This window comes from Nycticebus coucang, chromosome 13, assembly GCF_027406575.1.
Source record: "Nycticebus coucang isolate mNycCou1 chromosome 13, mNycCou1.pri, whole genome shotgun sequence".
NCBI classification, from domain to species: domain Eukaryota; kingdom Metazoa; phylum Chordata; class Mammalia; order Primates; family Lorisidae; genus Nycticebus; species Nycticebus coucang.
In genome coordinates, this window is record NC_069792.1 from 75,800,836 (window position 1) to 75,819,159 (window position 18,324).

Sequence of the window (18,324 nt, forward strand, 5' to 3'; positions counted from 1 at the left end):
TTGAAGTGTAAGCCTGGTCTCCCAACTCCAAGTTGAATCATCTTTCCAATACTCTATGCCCTGACAAATCTTTTGGCAATATTTTTACTCACAGAACAATTGATTTGGTAATGCACTCAACATAAAGTCTATTGTTTGGGATTATAAAATATAAAACAGACTTTTAAAAAGATTTGTATACTCCTATTCCTGGCTTGCCTAAAAATAATCTATGAGCTCATCTACTTATATCCACTTAATTTTGTAGTTACTCAATTAGTTATCCTCTACAAAAGAGAAGAGATATCCAAATTTCTTTTTGAGAAGGCAGTAGGTTGTATTTTTTTTATAGATCTTAGAATTGGAGAGAAGAGAAAAAGTATTTAGAATACTTACATTCTTTTTTCCTATCCTAAGCATTTTCTTTAAATTGGTTACTTGAAATTATTCCTGTAGTTTTATAATGTCCTTTCTCTTTATTTGGGGGCATGATGAAATTATCTCAACTAATATATATTTTTTAAAAATAGTATTAATGGGAAAAAAGCAGTAAATTATTCATGTGTACAAGAAATGATATTTCCCTCTTGTCTCCAATCAAAACTGTCATTCCTTAAACCATAAATGAAAATAAACATTTCTGATGCTAAAATATTAGGTAATACTATTAGGAATTACTGGATGTTATCATTAATGGGCTTTGTGATTTGATTGCATTTTCAAGCATCACACTATTATCTGGCTGGTAAATTGTTGTTTAAATGCCACCAGTGGCTATTCAAATATACAGAAAATGTAAGCTCATGGAGTTACATGCTAAATTTAAAAATGGCTCTATGGTTCTATTGGTGCTAGTATTAACCCACTGAAGTTTGATAGCAATTAACGAAAATAGTATTATAATACTGGTATACAGAGAAAAATCACTGACAAAGAAAAATAAAATGTTATTTTGGAGTTTATCGGTAAAACGCAGATTGTGTTAATTTAACATCCTAGGATCTAAAATTTTAGGGTGACTTTGACACCTTGCCATATATTTCTGTCCTCAGAAAAGTAATTTATTTGTAAAATTCCAAAATCATATCATTTGCCTGCATCTTGCACTATAGCATGGCTATTATTTAAATACTTGATTTTGCATGAAAATACTTGATTTTAATTGCTATTTTGATCAGCTAATTGAGAAGATCATAATTGTCTTTTTAACTTAGAACTAAAAGTGCATTTATTTCTAAGAAAGATTCTGGACAGAAACACATGGAGGCAAATCCATTTAAACAGCACATTACTTTGAGGATCCCACAGAGCTGAACTTGATAGGAAATGCTGGTAATGCAAACCCTGGGGACATCCTTATTAGTCTGGACTGTGTGTGTGTGTTGTCAACTCCATGGGTTAGCAATAGCTAATAATTTAAAGCCTAGAGAGGAGTCACTCCAGACATTTAAAATGCAATCACCTACCCTCTGCTGACATTTAAAAGAAAATGAACCAGTGTAAAGTTTGTGAAGTTAACTTGAGACTCTAAGAGATCCATGAAGTCATCATGTAGTTTTGTATTCACAAGTGTAAGCTAAATGTGAACTTTTAGGCCACCAGGAGATTTTCTATTTCTTGAGGTGGTAGGGATGGAAACAAACATAATATATCATCAAATGTTTATTGATTACCTATGGTCCTTGGGATCTAGATACAAAATCAAAGAAAAATTTTCTGAATAGACCAAATCATTTGGAAAAATAAGCCAGGTGCCAATAAAATCATTACCAAATGGTTGATAATGGAGATCATGAAAAAATATTTAAAATGCAATACCAAAATAATACAAAAATAGAATGAATAAATTAAAATAGGATATGATTGTCAAAGTTCAGAATAGGTGGTCTGTAAAGATTTGGCTTCATTTATGTCACCAAGTTTGTCTTTATTCTCTGTCCCTCTGAGTTAGGGAATATTAATAGTGCTTTAATGAAACCAATTGTACTAACTTCTTATGTAAAGTAAAGAGAGATGAAGGCCAAGTTAAGCTTTCTTTCAATCTGTTCCTATTTGTTCTTCGTATAGCAGAGTTCTAAAATTAAGAAAAAGTCACATGGAATTTAAATTTATAGTGTTTCAGAGACCATCCAAATTCACTTACTATTTATATTTTCTCATTCCAAGATTTCCAAGGGAATCTTGGAAAGTATAAATAAGCCTAGGTTTTTTCCAGTTAATATATTAAACAAGACTATATATTAAGATCCCTATTCTCAACTATGGAAAGTTATAATTTTGTGTTTGAGTCCCATAAGATACAAATCACATGGAATTTTCTTTTTCAGTTTGAATAAAATCCACCTGTCTCTTAATTGAGTGTAATTAACAAATCTCTGACAATAGTGCCATTAAAAGAAGCATAAGGCAGAAGTTTATTTGCATCCTAGGTTTGTTTCCAAGATGGAGGCATGGGAATTGCTGGAAGGAAATAAGCTTTTTGTCTCATATTGATATAGTTCAATATATGTACAGTTGTAAAAATGAGATTAGTTACTAGTGAGTTATATATCATTTTATTTACTATCCCCCAAAACATAATTTTCACATGTTTTAAGTTTCTCTTTCAAGTGAACTTAAATACTTCCATGTTGATATTACCTTCAATTTCATGCTAGATGTTTTATTCTTGAGTGTTGTTGGGTTTAACACTGAACAAAAAAGGTAGCATTGTTAAAAATTGGTTTTATATTAGTTTACATTATTAGAAACATAAACCATTTTATATCAATGTCCCATGTTCCTGCTATAATAGTCATGTTTTTTTTTTTTTGAAAGATGTTTGGAGAACACTTAGGGATCTAAAAATAGACCTGCCATTTGATCCTACAATTCCTCTACTAAGTATATATCCAGAAGACCAAAAATCACATTATAACAAAGATATTTGTACCAGAATGTTTATTGTAGCCCAATTCATAATTGCTAAGTCCTGGAAGAAGCCCAAGTGCCCATTGACCCGCAAATGGATTAATAAATTGTGGTATATTTACACCATGGGATATTATCCAGCCTTAAAAAAAGATGGAGACTTTACCTCTTTCATGTTTACATGGATGGAGCTGGAACATATTCTTCTTAGCAAAGTATCTCAAGAACGGAAGAAAAAGTGTCCAATATATTCAGCCCTACTATAAAACCCAAGAATATGGGGAAAAGGGATAGGGAGGGGAGAGGAGGGAGAGGATGGGTGGAGGGAGGGTAATTGGTTGGGACCACACCTATGGTGCATCTTACAAGGGTACATGTGAAATTTACTAAATGTAGAATATAAATTTCTTAACATAATAACTAAGAAAATGCCATGAAGTCTATGTTAACCAGTGTGATGAAAATATTTCAAATTGTATATAAAACCAGAACATGGTACTCCACGATTGCATTAATGTACACAGCTATGATTTAATAATAAAAAAAATCATGGTTTTAATAGTTACACTTCAGCAGACTTACTAGCACAGGCACCGTGACCAGTACTTCACGTAAATTAATTTGAGTCCTCTCAATAGATTTTTGATCACTTTCTGTTTACTGAAACACAAGATTGAAGATGTGATACTATACAACTAGTAAAGGGTGTGGAATTTATGCCCAGATCTGCCTGACTGGTACCTCTGTGCCTTTCAACTCTTTACTGTGGCATATAAATTTATGAAAGATTGGATAAGAAATTAGACTGACATTAGTTCTCAATGACTCAAAGGAAACATTTATTGGTGAAGTGTACTTTTTTCCCCCTCTTGATTCTGAAGAAAACACTCTGCATTTTACCTGAAATACTGCCTGCTGGATCTTTATTTGCAGCCTTGTGTTGATCAGCAGGTAGACTATTAAAGTGCTTTTTCTTTACAAGAAAATTATAGTTTCTGGACTAGTACTTCCCTAGTTCTATAGAAAGCCCGAGGTAGTGGTCACATTCACATTGCCTGGCAAACTTGAGGAATTTGACTCTAGCTAAAAAAAAAAAAAAAAAATGCCTTAGCTTCTAGTTAGACATGAGATAAAACTGTTAGGGAAATCATGGATTTTGGATGACTACGGGGTTTATATTACTGGTTCATAAAAAGCCTACCTTCATTTTGCCTCTACCTGGACAATAGAGACGCCCTTGGGAAATCAGCTCCTTGTATATCATTTTATTATGATTCATCACCATCATTTCATCAAGTCCTCCCTTTTTAAAAAGTCTCTCTACCTTTGATGAGTATTTCTAAGTGTCAGTTAATGGACTAACTTCCTTTAAAAAAAAAAAAAAAAAAAAAGAGTCTCAAGCTATTGCCCTGGGTATAGTGATACGGAGTCATAGCTCACAGCAACCTCCAACTCTTGGGCTCATGCAATCCTCTTGCCTCAGTTTTTTTTTTTTTTTTTTTTTTAGTAGTAGAGATGGAGTCTTGTTTTTGCTCAGGCTGGTTTCGAACTCCTGAGCTCAAGCAATCCACCCGTCTTGGCCTCCCATAGTGCTAGGATTATAGGTGTGAGCCACCACGGCTGGTCTGGACTAATTTGATTTTTCTTTTACAAATAATTCTGTTATAAACAATTCTTCTGCGGTTAAAATGTGATATGATTTCCAGTAAGGGAAACTCTATTTATATGAGAAACAATTAAGACGTTAACATGACAGTTTTACCAAATTTTGTCTAATTCATAGTTGTAGGGAATGAATCATAGACATAAGTTATCCAAGAGTTACATTTCATTTTAGGAAGTTGTCAAAAAATATATCAAACTTGACTTAGGAGCCAGTCAGGGAGAAGTACTATCAGTTTGGATGGAGTGCATATTGGGAGAAGAAGTCTTTAGAAACTATATATTTGGATTTGTTCTTTAAAGATTAATAAATTAGCACTTTGACTTTTGAAGTTTAGCATAGATAACAGACAAGTGGGACTGGAAATAAAAATCTGGCACACAATTACCAGGAAAGAACAATCCTTGGGTAGAGTCCATATATTAATGTGATGTAGACATAAGTTTAGACAGGTGGTTTCAAACAAAATCTTCCCTTGTGATTGGAGAGTCAAGGACCCAGTCTGTGGATGCAAGGCCTCACACTGTTCAGTGCCTCATCTCACTTAGAAGAGCTATGCTGGGTGGCGCTTGTGGTTCAGTGAGTAGGGCGCCGGCCCCATATACCAAGGGTGGTGGGTTCAAACGCAGCCCTGGCCAAACTGCAACATAAAATAGCCGGGCGTTGTGGCGGGCGCCTGTAGTCCCAGCTACTCGGGAGGCTGAGGCAGGAGAATCGTCTAGGTCCAGAAGCTGGAGGTTGCTGTGAGCTGTGTGACGCCATAGCACTCTACTGAGGGTGATAAAGTGAGAGTCTGTCTCAAAAAAAAAAAAAAAAAAAAAAGAAGAGCTATGCTACAAAGATTTTTGAAACCGAAGTGAGTGCCCTGACTCATTTCAGTTTCAGGTAAACTAGTTATCTCTGCTGAATTTCCATCATTTTGCCTGGTTTTCCCTTCAGCATCCCTTGTTAATGACAGGAATTATATTTTTCTTTGGGGAATTACTGATTTTCTGTTAGGAAATGTTTTACTTTACTTTACCTTGGTTTTGCCTATCATAGTGTTCCTCTGAAAATCTTACATCAGGCGTAGTGTTAAAATTTGCAAAGAATAATCAATAGAATTTGGTTTGAAGTTGCTTTCAGGTTGGTTTGCTATTGAACAAGCAAAAATATAGTAGTATAATTATTTAAAACATGAAAGAGAGGAAAGATAAATTGAGTGCACCACACTGCATTTTTTTCTACTTCTTCAGATTTAACACAATGTTGATCATGGGTCTACCAAATCTACCTTTAATTGAGTAAAGAGTGAACATTTGGTTTAAATTTAAACGATGACATTTTCTCTTTACAGAATTTAAATATAAATTAACCACAGCTAATTCATTCTGGAACTAATTCTCAGGTACCTATAGAAATTATCTTTTTGTTTCTATTATTTATATCCTTTTATTTTGAGGGCCACCTTATAATCTTCGTATTATTGTAACTTTGGGGTTTTTTTTTGCTTAGATTGGATTTGGTTAATTGAAACTCCCAAACTGTAATCCCTTTAATTCCATATAACAAATCACCACAAAGTTTATGCTTCATTCTGAAGCTGGGACAGGAAAGCATTTAAGTCCAATCTCTGGAAAAACATCCTGCTTTGGGGGTTTGTCCTCATCTGTTGTTTACCTCACATCATAGTTTCTCTGATCAGTGATTATCCATTTGAAATTAATCTTTTGCTCATTACAAAATAAATTTATGTGGGGCGGCGCCTGTGGCTCAGTGGGTAGGGAGCCAGCCCCATATACCAAGGGTGGTGGGTTCGAACCCAGCCCTGGCCAAACTGCAACAACAACAACCAGGCGTTGTGGCGGGCACCTGTAGTCCCAGCTACTCGGGAGGCTGAGGCAAGAGAATCGCCTAAGCCCAGGAGTTGGAGGTTGCTGTGAGTTGTGTGACGCCACGACACTCTACTGAGGGCAACAAAGTGAGAATCTGTTTCAAAAAATAAATAAAAATAAATAAATAAATAAATTTATTTGTTAACTGGAATTTTAGTGCCTTTTCCAATCTAACTAAAATTATATCACACTGAAACTCAGCAGATTTTACATATTTCCAATCCCTACTTGGCCTGTGTCCAGTGAGATTTTTGTACTTTATTATATACTGTGGTCCCTAACTTAAGATTCCATTTTCTAATTGAAAAGATTTACTTATGAGTTCTGAAGTATCATATTTTAAAAGGCAGTTATTTATTATTAATAAATAATAATTTATTATTTCTACTTATTTTAATAATTTCTCTATTATTTTCACACTGTAGGTTTGATATTTTTTAGAAACTTTTTATCTGCCTAGTGGTAATGGTAAACAGCGCTTATTTATATTCAGATTACTTCACAAAACCAGACTGTTTAAAATAATTTATAATTACCTAGCTAGACCGTAGAAAAATGCTACATAATAGAAAGTGTATAAATTTACTTAGAAAGAATAACTAAATTGATACAAGAATGAATTTGCCATTGTATTATGGAAAATGATCATTCTGTTGATAATTTAAAAGTAAATTTATACACTATTAAATGATCATAATTACATAAAGGTTTAGAATACCAGTGTAATACTAGAATATATGACGTACAAACACATAATTGTTTCCAAGTGAAGTAATGACACAAGTTTGAGATAGAAACAGGCTTACATAAGCCTATAGCTTCCTATGTTTGGATATAACTTCAATTTAAAAAGTAAAAAATGCCCATTTTTGCACTTATCATATGCTCTTATCATGCAGAATTTTTTTTTTTTTTTAATTTTCTATTCTTCGGCTGTGTTTGTCACTAGATTCAGGGACTTTAAAGACAAAGATTATATTTATTAATTTTGCATCATTAGATTTTAGAATAGTGTAATGGAGGAAACAGGCACTCAATATGTATACAGAGATTAAATCAATTAGCAATTATAAACACTCCTTCATAATCCTTTCATATTACAAAAGTGCACTCCTATAATCCTGTTTTAAAAATGTTCTATGCCAATTATTACTGTGTACATTAATAACAATTGTATTATGGTCCAAACACTGATATGCATATATCTTTTCTTTTCTTTTTCTTTCTTTCCTTTTTTTTTGTGAGACAGAGTCTCACTTTGTCACCCTTGGTAGAGTGCGATGCTGTCATAGCTCACATCAACCTCCAACTCCTGAGCTTAAGCGATTCTCTTGCCTCAGCCTCCCAAGCAGCTGGGACTACAGGCACCCGCCACAATGCCCGGCTATTTTCAGAGACAAGTTCTCACTTTGGCTTAGGGTGGTTTCAAACCTGTAAGCTCCACAATCCACCCGCCTCTGCCTCCCAAGGGCCGGGGTTATAGCCATGAGCCACCGTGCCTGGCCATATGTGCATATATCTTAAACTCATTATATGTATTTATCTTAAACTCATTATATTTCAACCTTCTGTCCACTCATCTCAATATCTTCTTAATATTTGCACAATTAGTTTGACTTTTTTTCCTAAAAGAGAGTACTGAATATTATTATTGCATATTATTTGTTTTAAAATCTTCCTTGAAGAGAAATATTATGCTTTTCCCTGAAAAGCTCTTATTTGTATATTTCACACCTTTCTAAGTTTATTACTTGACACCAAGGCAATTTCTTATGTATATAATTTTTATGCCTATCTCAGAGATCTGTTTTCTACTCTAGGTAGTCTTTTACTGAAGCCCCTTGTTTAAAATGCAGGTTTTATTAATAGATTCAGATATTAATCTGGGCCAGCAGATAAGGAGACTCCTGTAATTGAAAAGGTAGTTTATTATGTACACAGATCCCCAGAGAAAAGGGCATAGCACTGTACTATGGCGAAGTACTGGTGTTGGTCAGGAGAAAGAGGGAACAAGGGGAAAAAACAGGTAAGATTTGTCATTGTGGTTTCACAGAAAGGAACACACAAAGCGGGGGAAACAGATTTAGGATTGGCTGGTTTGAGTAATTCCAGTAAGTTCTGGGACACAGGAGCTGGTTCTAGTTGTCTGAAATCTTACCATAGCATAATTAACCCAGAGGAATAGTGGGCCTCAATAGGAAAATGTGATAGAGGTCGGTGGTGAGGTTCTGGCTTGGTATTTGCATACAAAAGTCAAGTTTGCAGGTGAGTCCTTTCCTACCTCTAGGAATTAGCTGATTCTAAGTGGAGGGGAAAGTCCCTCCACGGTCTGTAAGGCCACAAATATAAAAACCTGAAAAATATAGATGATCAAGAAATACATTCTTATACTCTTTTCTAAGAAAAAAAAAAAAACCCTACAAACCTTTAGTCTTTATTTCAACTCCGAATTATTATAGTATATCAATTCAAGTACTCAAGAGGTATGAGGCACACTTCCTTGCAGAAATCTTGTCGACTTTTTTCTATAAGATTGCACCAGTTTAAAGATTAAATGGACCTGTATTTTACTGATTTTAACAGGCTGTCAAGCATAGGCTTCCACATCTGCTTTTAGCTCCCCGGGAGCTTTTGGGCCCCTACGTAGTGATAAGTATAGCACAGTAGAAAAATCATCGAATTACAATTTAGTAGCAGAAAATTGTACATTTTGAACAATGAAAGGTGCTTACTTTTGATTTGCTTTACGTATAGTAAATTTTACCTATTTATTTTTTAATTGGCAGATAAAATTGTATGTATTTATGATGTACAACATGGTCTGAAATATATGCATATTGTGGAATGCTAAGTAAAGCTAATTATCCTATGCATTACCTCACATGTTCATTTATGGTGAGAACAAAAGATCTCTCAGTAATTTTCAAGTATGCAATACGTTCTTATGAACTATAATTAGCATATTGTACAATAGATCTCCTGAACTTATTTCCCTGGCCTAACTGAAATTTCTTTGTGCTTTGACCAGCATCTTCGCTTGCTGCACCACTAACTACACATTCCCACCTCACCCCACCATACTCACCATTCTATTCCCTGTTTCTATGAGCTAGCTATTTTCAGATCTCACATTGACATGAGCTCACACAGTACTTGTGATCCTGTGACTGCCTTACTTCACTTAGCGTAATGTTCTCCAGGTTAATCCATGTTGTTTCAAATGACACTTTTTTTCTTAAGGAGGTAGTATTCCACTGTATGTGTATATGAACGAATGAATAAAGAAAATATGCTATATATATTCATTCATTTCTGATAAACAGATTATATCTCTTGAATGTTATCAATAGTGCTGCAGTGAACATGGGAACACACATATCTCTGTGGCATACATTTCTTTTTCTTTCTTTTTTGAGACCGAGTCTCACTCCATTGCCCTGGGTTGAGTGTCATGGAGTCATCATAGCTCACAGAAACCTCAAATGCTTGTGCTCCAGCAATCCTCTTGCCTCAGCTCCCAAATAGCTGGAACTACTATGGGCCACTAAGCCCGGCTAGTTTTTCTATTTTTGGTAGAGACTGGGTCTTGCTCTTGCTCAGGCTGGTCTCAAACTCCTCAGCTCAGGCAATCCACCAGCTTAGGCCGCCCGGAGTGTTAGAATTACAGGTGTGAGCCACGGCGCCAGGTGTCACATACTGTTTTAACTTTCTCTGGATGTGTTCCTAAATAGTGGGGCTGCTGGATCATATTCAGGTTCTATTTTTATTTCTTTGAGAAAGCTCTATACTGTTTTCCAAATGGCTGTACTAATTTGCATTCTCACCAACAGTTTATAAGGCTTTCCTTTCCACCCCTTCCATGTCAGCATTTGTTATTTTTTTGTGTTTTATAATAGACCTACTAAGTGGGATGAGGTGATATCCCATTGTGGTTTTGCTTTCCATTCCCTAACCATTAGTGATGTTGAATGTTTTTTCATAAATCTGTTGGCTATTTGACCTTTTCTGAGAATTGTCTATCCAGGTCCGTTGCTCATTTTTAAATCAGTTTACTTGTTTTTGTGCTATTGCATTGAGTTCCTTATGTATTTTGGATATTAACCTCTTATCAGTTGAGTTTTGCAAATGTTTCTTCTCATTCCTTAGGTATACTCTTCACCCTTGACTGTTTCCTCTGCTGTCCAGAAGAGGAAAGTTTCAGTTTGGTGAAATATCATTTGTCTATTTTTGCTTTCTTTTTGTTACCTATGCTTTTGAGGTCATATTAAAAAAAAAAAATCTTTGCCCAGACCAGTATCATGAAGCATTTTCCCCATGTTTTCTTTGAGTAGTTTTATGGTATCAGGTCTTATGTTTTAGTCTTTAATACATTTCACTATATGGCCTGAGATAAGAGTCTTGTAATACTGTGGTTTCCAATCCCCGGACCCCAGAGATATGCCTTCCCCCATTCCTCAACCCCCCACCTCTTTTCCCATTCCCCTAACTCCCCTTTCCCTCTACCTTTCTGTCTGTGGAAATATTGTCTCCTATGCAATTTAGTAACAAACTATAGAAATGATCCCTGAAAATAAAGTCTTTCTTCCTTAATATTCATTAACCAAGTGGCACAGCAGGAGGTGAGCGGTGGGCCCTCCAGCCAAGCAGCTTCATCTGTATTCACAGCTCCTCCCACTGCTCACATCACCCCTAGGGCTCTGCCCACCTCTCCACCTCTCTGCGGGCAAATTCATCTTACATTCAATCAGTTCCTATGCCAAAAAGGTTGGGGACTGCTGTTTGACTAGAAGTCATGTTATTTTAATGACTTGTCAAGTAAAGCCATTTATGTTTGTATAGTTTGTCTTAAATTATGAGTTTTAGCATCTTTAACATAAATAATTTTTTTATTAAGTCTGGTTAGTGGTTTACCATATTTTCTGTAAATATTTCACCTAATTTATTATTTTTCTAAAATGTTAAGTGTATTTTTATGAAATAATTAAGAATAAATTAAAAGTTTAAAGAACATTATGGACTTTTTTTTCAGAGTTTTACTTTAAGATCTTCTGGCTTTAGGTCAACCTTTTGAGAGCCCACCATATTTCAAATCTATAAAATTATTTAACCAGGCTTTTTTCTGTTTCCCTATCATAATTCTAATGTATGACTTTAATAATTTGGAATTTATGTTGATACATAAATTATAATACATATTTGGGACTATATATTGATTATTTATTTCTCTCTAGTGATAAAGTTTTAAATTTATTTTTTTTGGCTAATATTACTATATGTTTTAATAACTAATTCCTTTATTCTCCTATTGTTTTTCTTTAACCTGATAATTTTCTGATTCTTCTTGCATGCTTAATTTCTAGAAAAACTAGTGTAAAATTTCTCAATCGTCAAGATATAGAAACTTTAATTGATATCTAATCTATACAATCTATACAATTGGTAGAGAGTTTAAGAGAATGAACACTGCCAAATGTTTAGTATTTTAACTCACAAAGCATCGTTTAAATATTGTGTATTAAATCTGGTGGAAAATGATAAGATACTTCATTTAGCATGAGAGGTACTTGTAATTTACTTCTAACTTCTGGAATATGTGTGTATTACAGGTGATGGGATGGCACTTCCATGATTATGTTATGTAAGATTGTAATGTTCTTGCTAAAAGACCCTCTCCTCCTTCGCTGGGTTGGATGAAGCCAATTATAATACAGAATATTTTATGTAGAGGCCCAGCCCTTTGTGGTGAAGTATTCAGTACAAACTCTGGCCCCATAGCTTATAAAACATTGAGTCTTTCAGTGTCACACCCTCAAGGAACTGAATTCTGTCAACACAAAGTAAGTTCAAAAATGGACTTTCCCCTTAAACTTGAAATGACACTGCAACCCATGTCAACAAATTGGTTGCAAATTGGTAAAGCAGAGGTTATGCTGTGATTCTTAATCCATACAAACTGTGAAATAATAAATGTGTATTATTTTGAGTCATGAAGTTTGTAGTAATTTGTTTTGCCACAGTAGATAACCAATATACAACTTAAAATTGTACAAGTATCTTCTTACATGTACTAAATATTTCCTAATGGTTCTTCTTGTCTTAAAATTAATTGGTTAACATTTTTATTTGTTTAATTATTATTTTTAGGGACGGTAACAAAGAAAGACTTTATTTAAGAATAACAAAGAGAAAGTTTAGAGTGCTTCTAAAGAGAGTTGGACGTGGGTCCCTCTCATGAAGGAGAAAAAGTAAAGAGAGACAGAGAGGCAAATGTCTGCAGGGCTATAAATACCTTCTCCTTTTGAAATTGGTTGCAAGTCTTCAATTGGCCTCTCCAGAGAGTATGGCCCTTTTCTACTGGTCATGGGAAGAACAGAGAGAAAGTTTAGAGCACTTGCAGACAGAGTTGGAAGTGGGTCCCTCTCACGATGGAGAAAATGTGAGAGACGGGGTTGTTCTTTTTTAAATAGAGTATTTGCTCCCATTATATTTTATAAATGATTATTTGTATAGAGAAACACTGATATCTTGTATTCATTAGTTGCATTAGCACTTTTCTTACTCGAATATAATATTGTTATTAATGAGTTTTCAGGTTAGTCATTTGGACTTTCTTTTAAAATATTGTTGTACCACTTATAAATAATATAAGTTTATGTTCTCTCGATGTTCATAATTTTTTATTTAATCCTAGAACAATATTAAATAAAAAGTATTTTCCCTTACTGACTTCATTGGGAATACATCCAGATTTTCACCAGTGTCATGCATGCTGTTAGATTTTTGATTGCTTTTTTTTTTTTATTGCTAAGGAAATATCTTCATTTTCTGATCTAAATTGACCAGAAGTGAATATTAGGTTTTTATTTCACATGCAAACAGAGTTTCTATTAATGGTAAAATTATACTGGCTTATTAAAATAATAAATGGCAAAGGTTTCTTCTGACATTTTATATTTACATTATAATTAATTATTTCCTTTATTATAAGTTGAAAAAATCACTTACCTTCTTCATGAAAATTTGATCAGAATCAAATGCTATAGTCTGTGTAAGCTCGTCTACTCTTAACTTAGAATGTTTGGCCTTCAGTAAAAGCTAGTTAATTTTATTAATGGTACAACTCTTACAGTTTTGCAAATATAATTCAGGACATTTAACTGTGTGTTTTCCAGAACATAACAGCACTTTCAAAATTTGTACTTTATAGTTTACCTAATGTTTAAATTATTTGTGTAAGTTTTAAAAAGCACTCTGACTTTTTCAATATACTATGCATCTGTTATGACTTTTCTTGTTTCTATTTCAGTACCCATATGGCTTCTCCCTGCTTTAATTTTTTAGAATGTATTCTTTTTTTCTTTTCTTTCTTTCATTTTTCTTTCTTTTCTTTTTTTTTTTTTTTTTTTGAGATAGAGTCTTTGTAGCCCTACTTGGTAGCACTACACCCAGCCGTAGAATATATTCTTCTTACACAGAATTATTTCTTATGCATTTATTATTCTATTCAATTTTTGTTTCTTAATTAACTTTTTCAGCTTTTGTATATTTTGCTTTCATATTGTATTTATATTCTTATAGTGGACGATTAATACAATTCTGTTAACTTGTTTGGCATGAGAACAGATGTCTAGAAATTTTTGTGATTTCTATGTTGATATTATTTTCAATCAATTTTCTCCTACTTTTTACTTTCTATTTCTGTTTTGTTTGCTTTCTTTGTATTTCATGATTTTTAACACTTTCATTTGTTTGGATCAGGCAATGTAGCTTGTATTTGGTACTTTTGACATTTTATTGAGATTTCCTTTGCAGAATATTTTTAAATGTTCTGTGAGGATTTGACGGGGAGTTTGGAATTTGGAAAGGAGTTTAAAATTTTTTAGTACTTGAGCGGAAATGTAAAATATAATTTATTTTTAAAACACACTTTATTAGTCAAATATCCCATTCTTTAGCCACGTGTCTCATTTTTAGGAACATTCTAAAACATGAATTGTTAAAGGCAGGTTGAAGTCTTATATTTCCATTGTGTTTAGGCTGAATTTGTTTCTCTATTTCCTATAATTTAATGGCAATTTTGTTTTTGAAGATTTATGGCATTTCAGTGCTAACTTTGGACTTTATTAGTTTTCATTTTGTAATACTCTTTCTTCATTCCAATTAATGAATTTCTGTTGAATGTAAACTTGGCTAATGGTAATATGTTGAGCTAAGCTTTATTGTGCTAATGCTTGTCCAGCAATTTTTACCCGTCTTTCACAAGCCTCCTCATATTTTCGAAACCTGAGTAAAATATAGAGTGGTGATATGTATCTAAGTAACTAACTATACAGACCCAACAAGGCCTGTGTGTTCTCAAGCTATCCTCCTGATGGTCTGAGAATGGCAGTTCTTATGGCAGTTACATTAAAGAGATGAACAATTATGGATCTCCCTGTGCTATAATTCTATCAGAACTAGTAGTTTTGAGAATGGGAAGCACATTGTAGTAGGAGATCAGCATTATTTTAAGCACTAAAGTGCAACTTACTGAGGCTAAATAACCCAAATAATAACATTCACAGAATGTTTTGAGTTTTCCAAATATTAACAGTGTCTGGCAATGTAACTGATTCTATAGAATCACAAACCAAAATATATTATTAAAGAGAATTTCACAAAAGAAAGAAGTCAACACAGTCCAATTTTATATCTTTTACATCTTGCCTAATATTTTATTATACTCCTAACATTTTTGATGTGGTGGTCTTAATCCAATCTAAGGGATGTTTCTTTATAATATAAAAAAAAATACAGATAGGCCTTTTTTTTCCTTAATTCCCTTTACTCAGACTCCAGAAGAAGGAATCTAATGCAGCTTAGGCTACAGATGAACATAAGCTAGAATGAGCTTTATGATCAAGACACCATAGTTGACTGGGGCAGTGTTACTCAAGAAACATCTATGCCATTGTGTTTTGACTTAAAAATGTCTGGAAAAGCCTGGCCCAACACTTATCTGTTTTTGGCTTTCTGGGGTCACATGCACATTAACTTTCATCTTCTTCCTTCCTTCTTGGGTCAGGTAAAGACATTCATTTCTTTTAATGGATATGTTCAACTTGGATCTGTTCCTGAGGATTAGAGGCTCGCCAAGGTGAGAATACAAGCAACAAATGAATGAATGAAGTTGGGCACTCTCACTTAGTCTAAAGTAGTCTACTTATTGTCCCTGAGTAGTGAGAAGTCATATTGGATTTGTTTCTGAATTAAAAAAAACAACAGTGCAGTCGGTAACGGTTGTGTGCTTATATATGTCAAGACCTGACCTAGGCACTGATAATACACAAATAAACATAGCAGGCAAAATGCTGTATATATTTATGAATTTTTTTAATGAAGCTTTGTATGAGGTAGCTGCCCTATTCAAGAATAGAATTGATGCCATTTGTTATTCTTTTATAAGACAGAGTTATAAAGTTCGAGAGTGCACATTCAAGAATAAATTCAGGGATAAATGGAAAAACGGGCGTTTTCATGCATTGAGAGGAGTTATTTACCAGTGAATTATTGTACCTGAGAGACAATTAAAAGTTGTCCCTGAAGAGGGAGAGGAGGAGTATTCAGAGATTCCAACATTTTGATAAAAGTGAAGATATTCTGTACAAATTATACTCACAGGATAGGCAAAATTTCAGGCTTTATTGATGCTATTGACAATGAAAGCTCATAAAAATTATGACGTGACCTGGCTAGATGAGCTCAGACTCTGCCTGGGAGAATTATTTTCACAGAATCAAAACTTACATTTAAGTTTCTGACCTTTATGAGACAAAGTTATTTAAAAATAATTTTAAACTGTTTTTCTTAATAAACTTCTGAATATGGGTTATTCGAGAGATGAGAGTATAAATTCAAAATCTATTTCTTTATCTTGATATTGGAAGTTCTAGTTTTAGAAAAGGTGCAAGTTAATAACAATTTTTTTAAAAAAATTATTGATAAGCCTTTATACTGGGAAAATTAATTACAACAATAAATTATAAAGATCTTCTTTGGAGAAAATGGTTATTTAAGGTTGAATGCTTAAGGCAAATCTACAAGGAATAAGAAAAGAACTTTCAATCATGGATCTGATTTTTGGATTTTCATTATGATTTATTGTTTCATGTACATAACACTAATCCTTGGCAATGATTAGGAATTCTGATCAGGGGCCACGTTCCTAAATATAGCATATTAGAAGGAATAAAACTAGAGTCAACTATTGGAGGGCCACAAGTTCGATGTGATATAATGTATTTAATTTAAAAGTGCTTTGCTTATATCTATGATTGGGTGAAAAATTGCCTAATGGACACAAGTAGCTATAAAAAATTATCTCTGCCCTGAAAACTTCAAAATTAGAAATGTATATTGGACTTGAGAGTGTAACAAGTTATTATTAACAGACTGTCTTGGAATGAAAAGGTGGTTGAATTTTTTTTTTTTTTTTACATAAAAATCACAGATGTTATCCAAATGGAAACATAGATTGGGGCCTTAAAAATGAGTGAGACTTTAATAAAACATATGAGGATGGGAAAGGACCTGCTAAAAAGAAAAATACGAATTGTAAGCACAGGAAAGTGAGTGCAGAAGTGTTCACCGAGCATCAGAGATAGAGTGCCACCTACAGACCATGGGGGCAAGAGAAAGCGATAAGAATGGGGGAGATTATGGGCATTTGGGACATTAATTTGATATCTACTTTGGTCTTTGTCTGGAAAGAATTAGAGTACAAATTGACATTATTTGCTATATGAATAATGTAACATGCCATTCATTTGGAAAATTTTTCCTTTCAAATTATTTTGGGAAAAGATTTTGATATATTTATATTATAAAATGCAGCTATTAAATTTTCTAAATGTTGAGATATACCAGATACACCAGAAGCAGAGAGGAGCAAACACATTTCCATGCTTGGACATCTCCTGACTCCTGGATTCCATTAGAGAAGAGTAAATGTTAGTTCTCCGTCATCCCGGGATTAGGTTCTGTAGCTGCAGCGTGAAGAGTCCTAGGAGAGAATTTGGAGTGAAAATGGAGAAAGTGAGATAAAAGACTAAAAACAGAGTTCAGGAAGTAAAGAAAAAAAGAAACCAAGAAACAAGAAAAACTGTCAGACCAGTTAATTAAACCATGGAGTGACTGGGAAATCTGGAGTTTCCTGCAAGAATGGGAATGTCATGAATGTGAAGTGTACTTCAAAGTGAAGAAGCATCACATAGTATCTAGAGAGGTTGCCAAGCATCTCAAGCAGAGGGGCATAAACAAAAGCTGGCAGGAATGTCTCCTGATGATGATAAGTTTGCAAGATTTATACTACACTAATTGCGAGGCCAATAACAGGCCCAGGAGTAAACCCTTGCCGTGTCCTTATGGAGAGGCCCTACACAGGATTCTGGGACGCAGATGGAAGGCCAGCATCTTTTCAGATCCTCCCTATGCAGATATGGCTGACCTCCTGCCTCCTAAGTACCAGCCCCAGGCCTCTGGCATGCCTGTTTCTCTCAATTGGCCGCTGTGGGCTCCTCCACATGTGATCTACAGGGAGGATCCTCAGGCACCCAGATGGCAGCCCTGGAACATGAACTTGCCATGGTCAGCTCAATGCCTCTCTCTGCATTACTCCAGTATCCCCATCTCCCAGCAGCAGTGGTCCACCTGTAATTAACACAGATCCTGAACCTAGAGAAGGTTGGAACCTGGATCCCTGTCTATCTGAAAGACAAAAAAACAGCACAATCTGTACATTGCGCACAGCTCCTTCCTTCTCCCAATCCAATGTAATGAGAATAAAATGTGAAATAAAAAAAAAATTTTTTTCTTTAATGTTTAAAATTCTAATGTTAGTATGTTTGTTTTTTTATTTGA

At 34.2% G+C, this 18,324-nt stretch overlaps 1 protein-coding gene across 1 annotated transcript in view; it reads left to right on the top strand.

Annotated features, from left to right (window-relative positions):
* LOC128563425 (putative uncharacterized protein MSANTD5) overlaps positions 1–18,124 on the top strand; it is a 94,751-nt gene extending 76,627 nt beyond the window's left edge. The window contains exon 2 of the mRNA XM_053558686.1: positions 17,555–18,124. Coding sequence (XP_053414661.1) covers positions 17,555–18,124 — 570 coding nt within the window. The remainder of the gene's footprint in view (positions 1–17,554) is intronic.
* Positions 18,125–18,324: the final 200 nt, after the last annotated feature.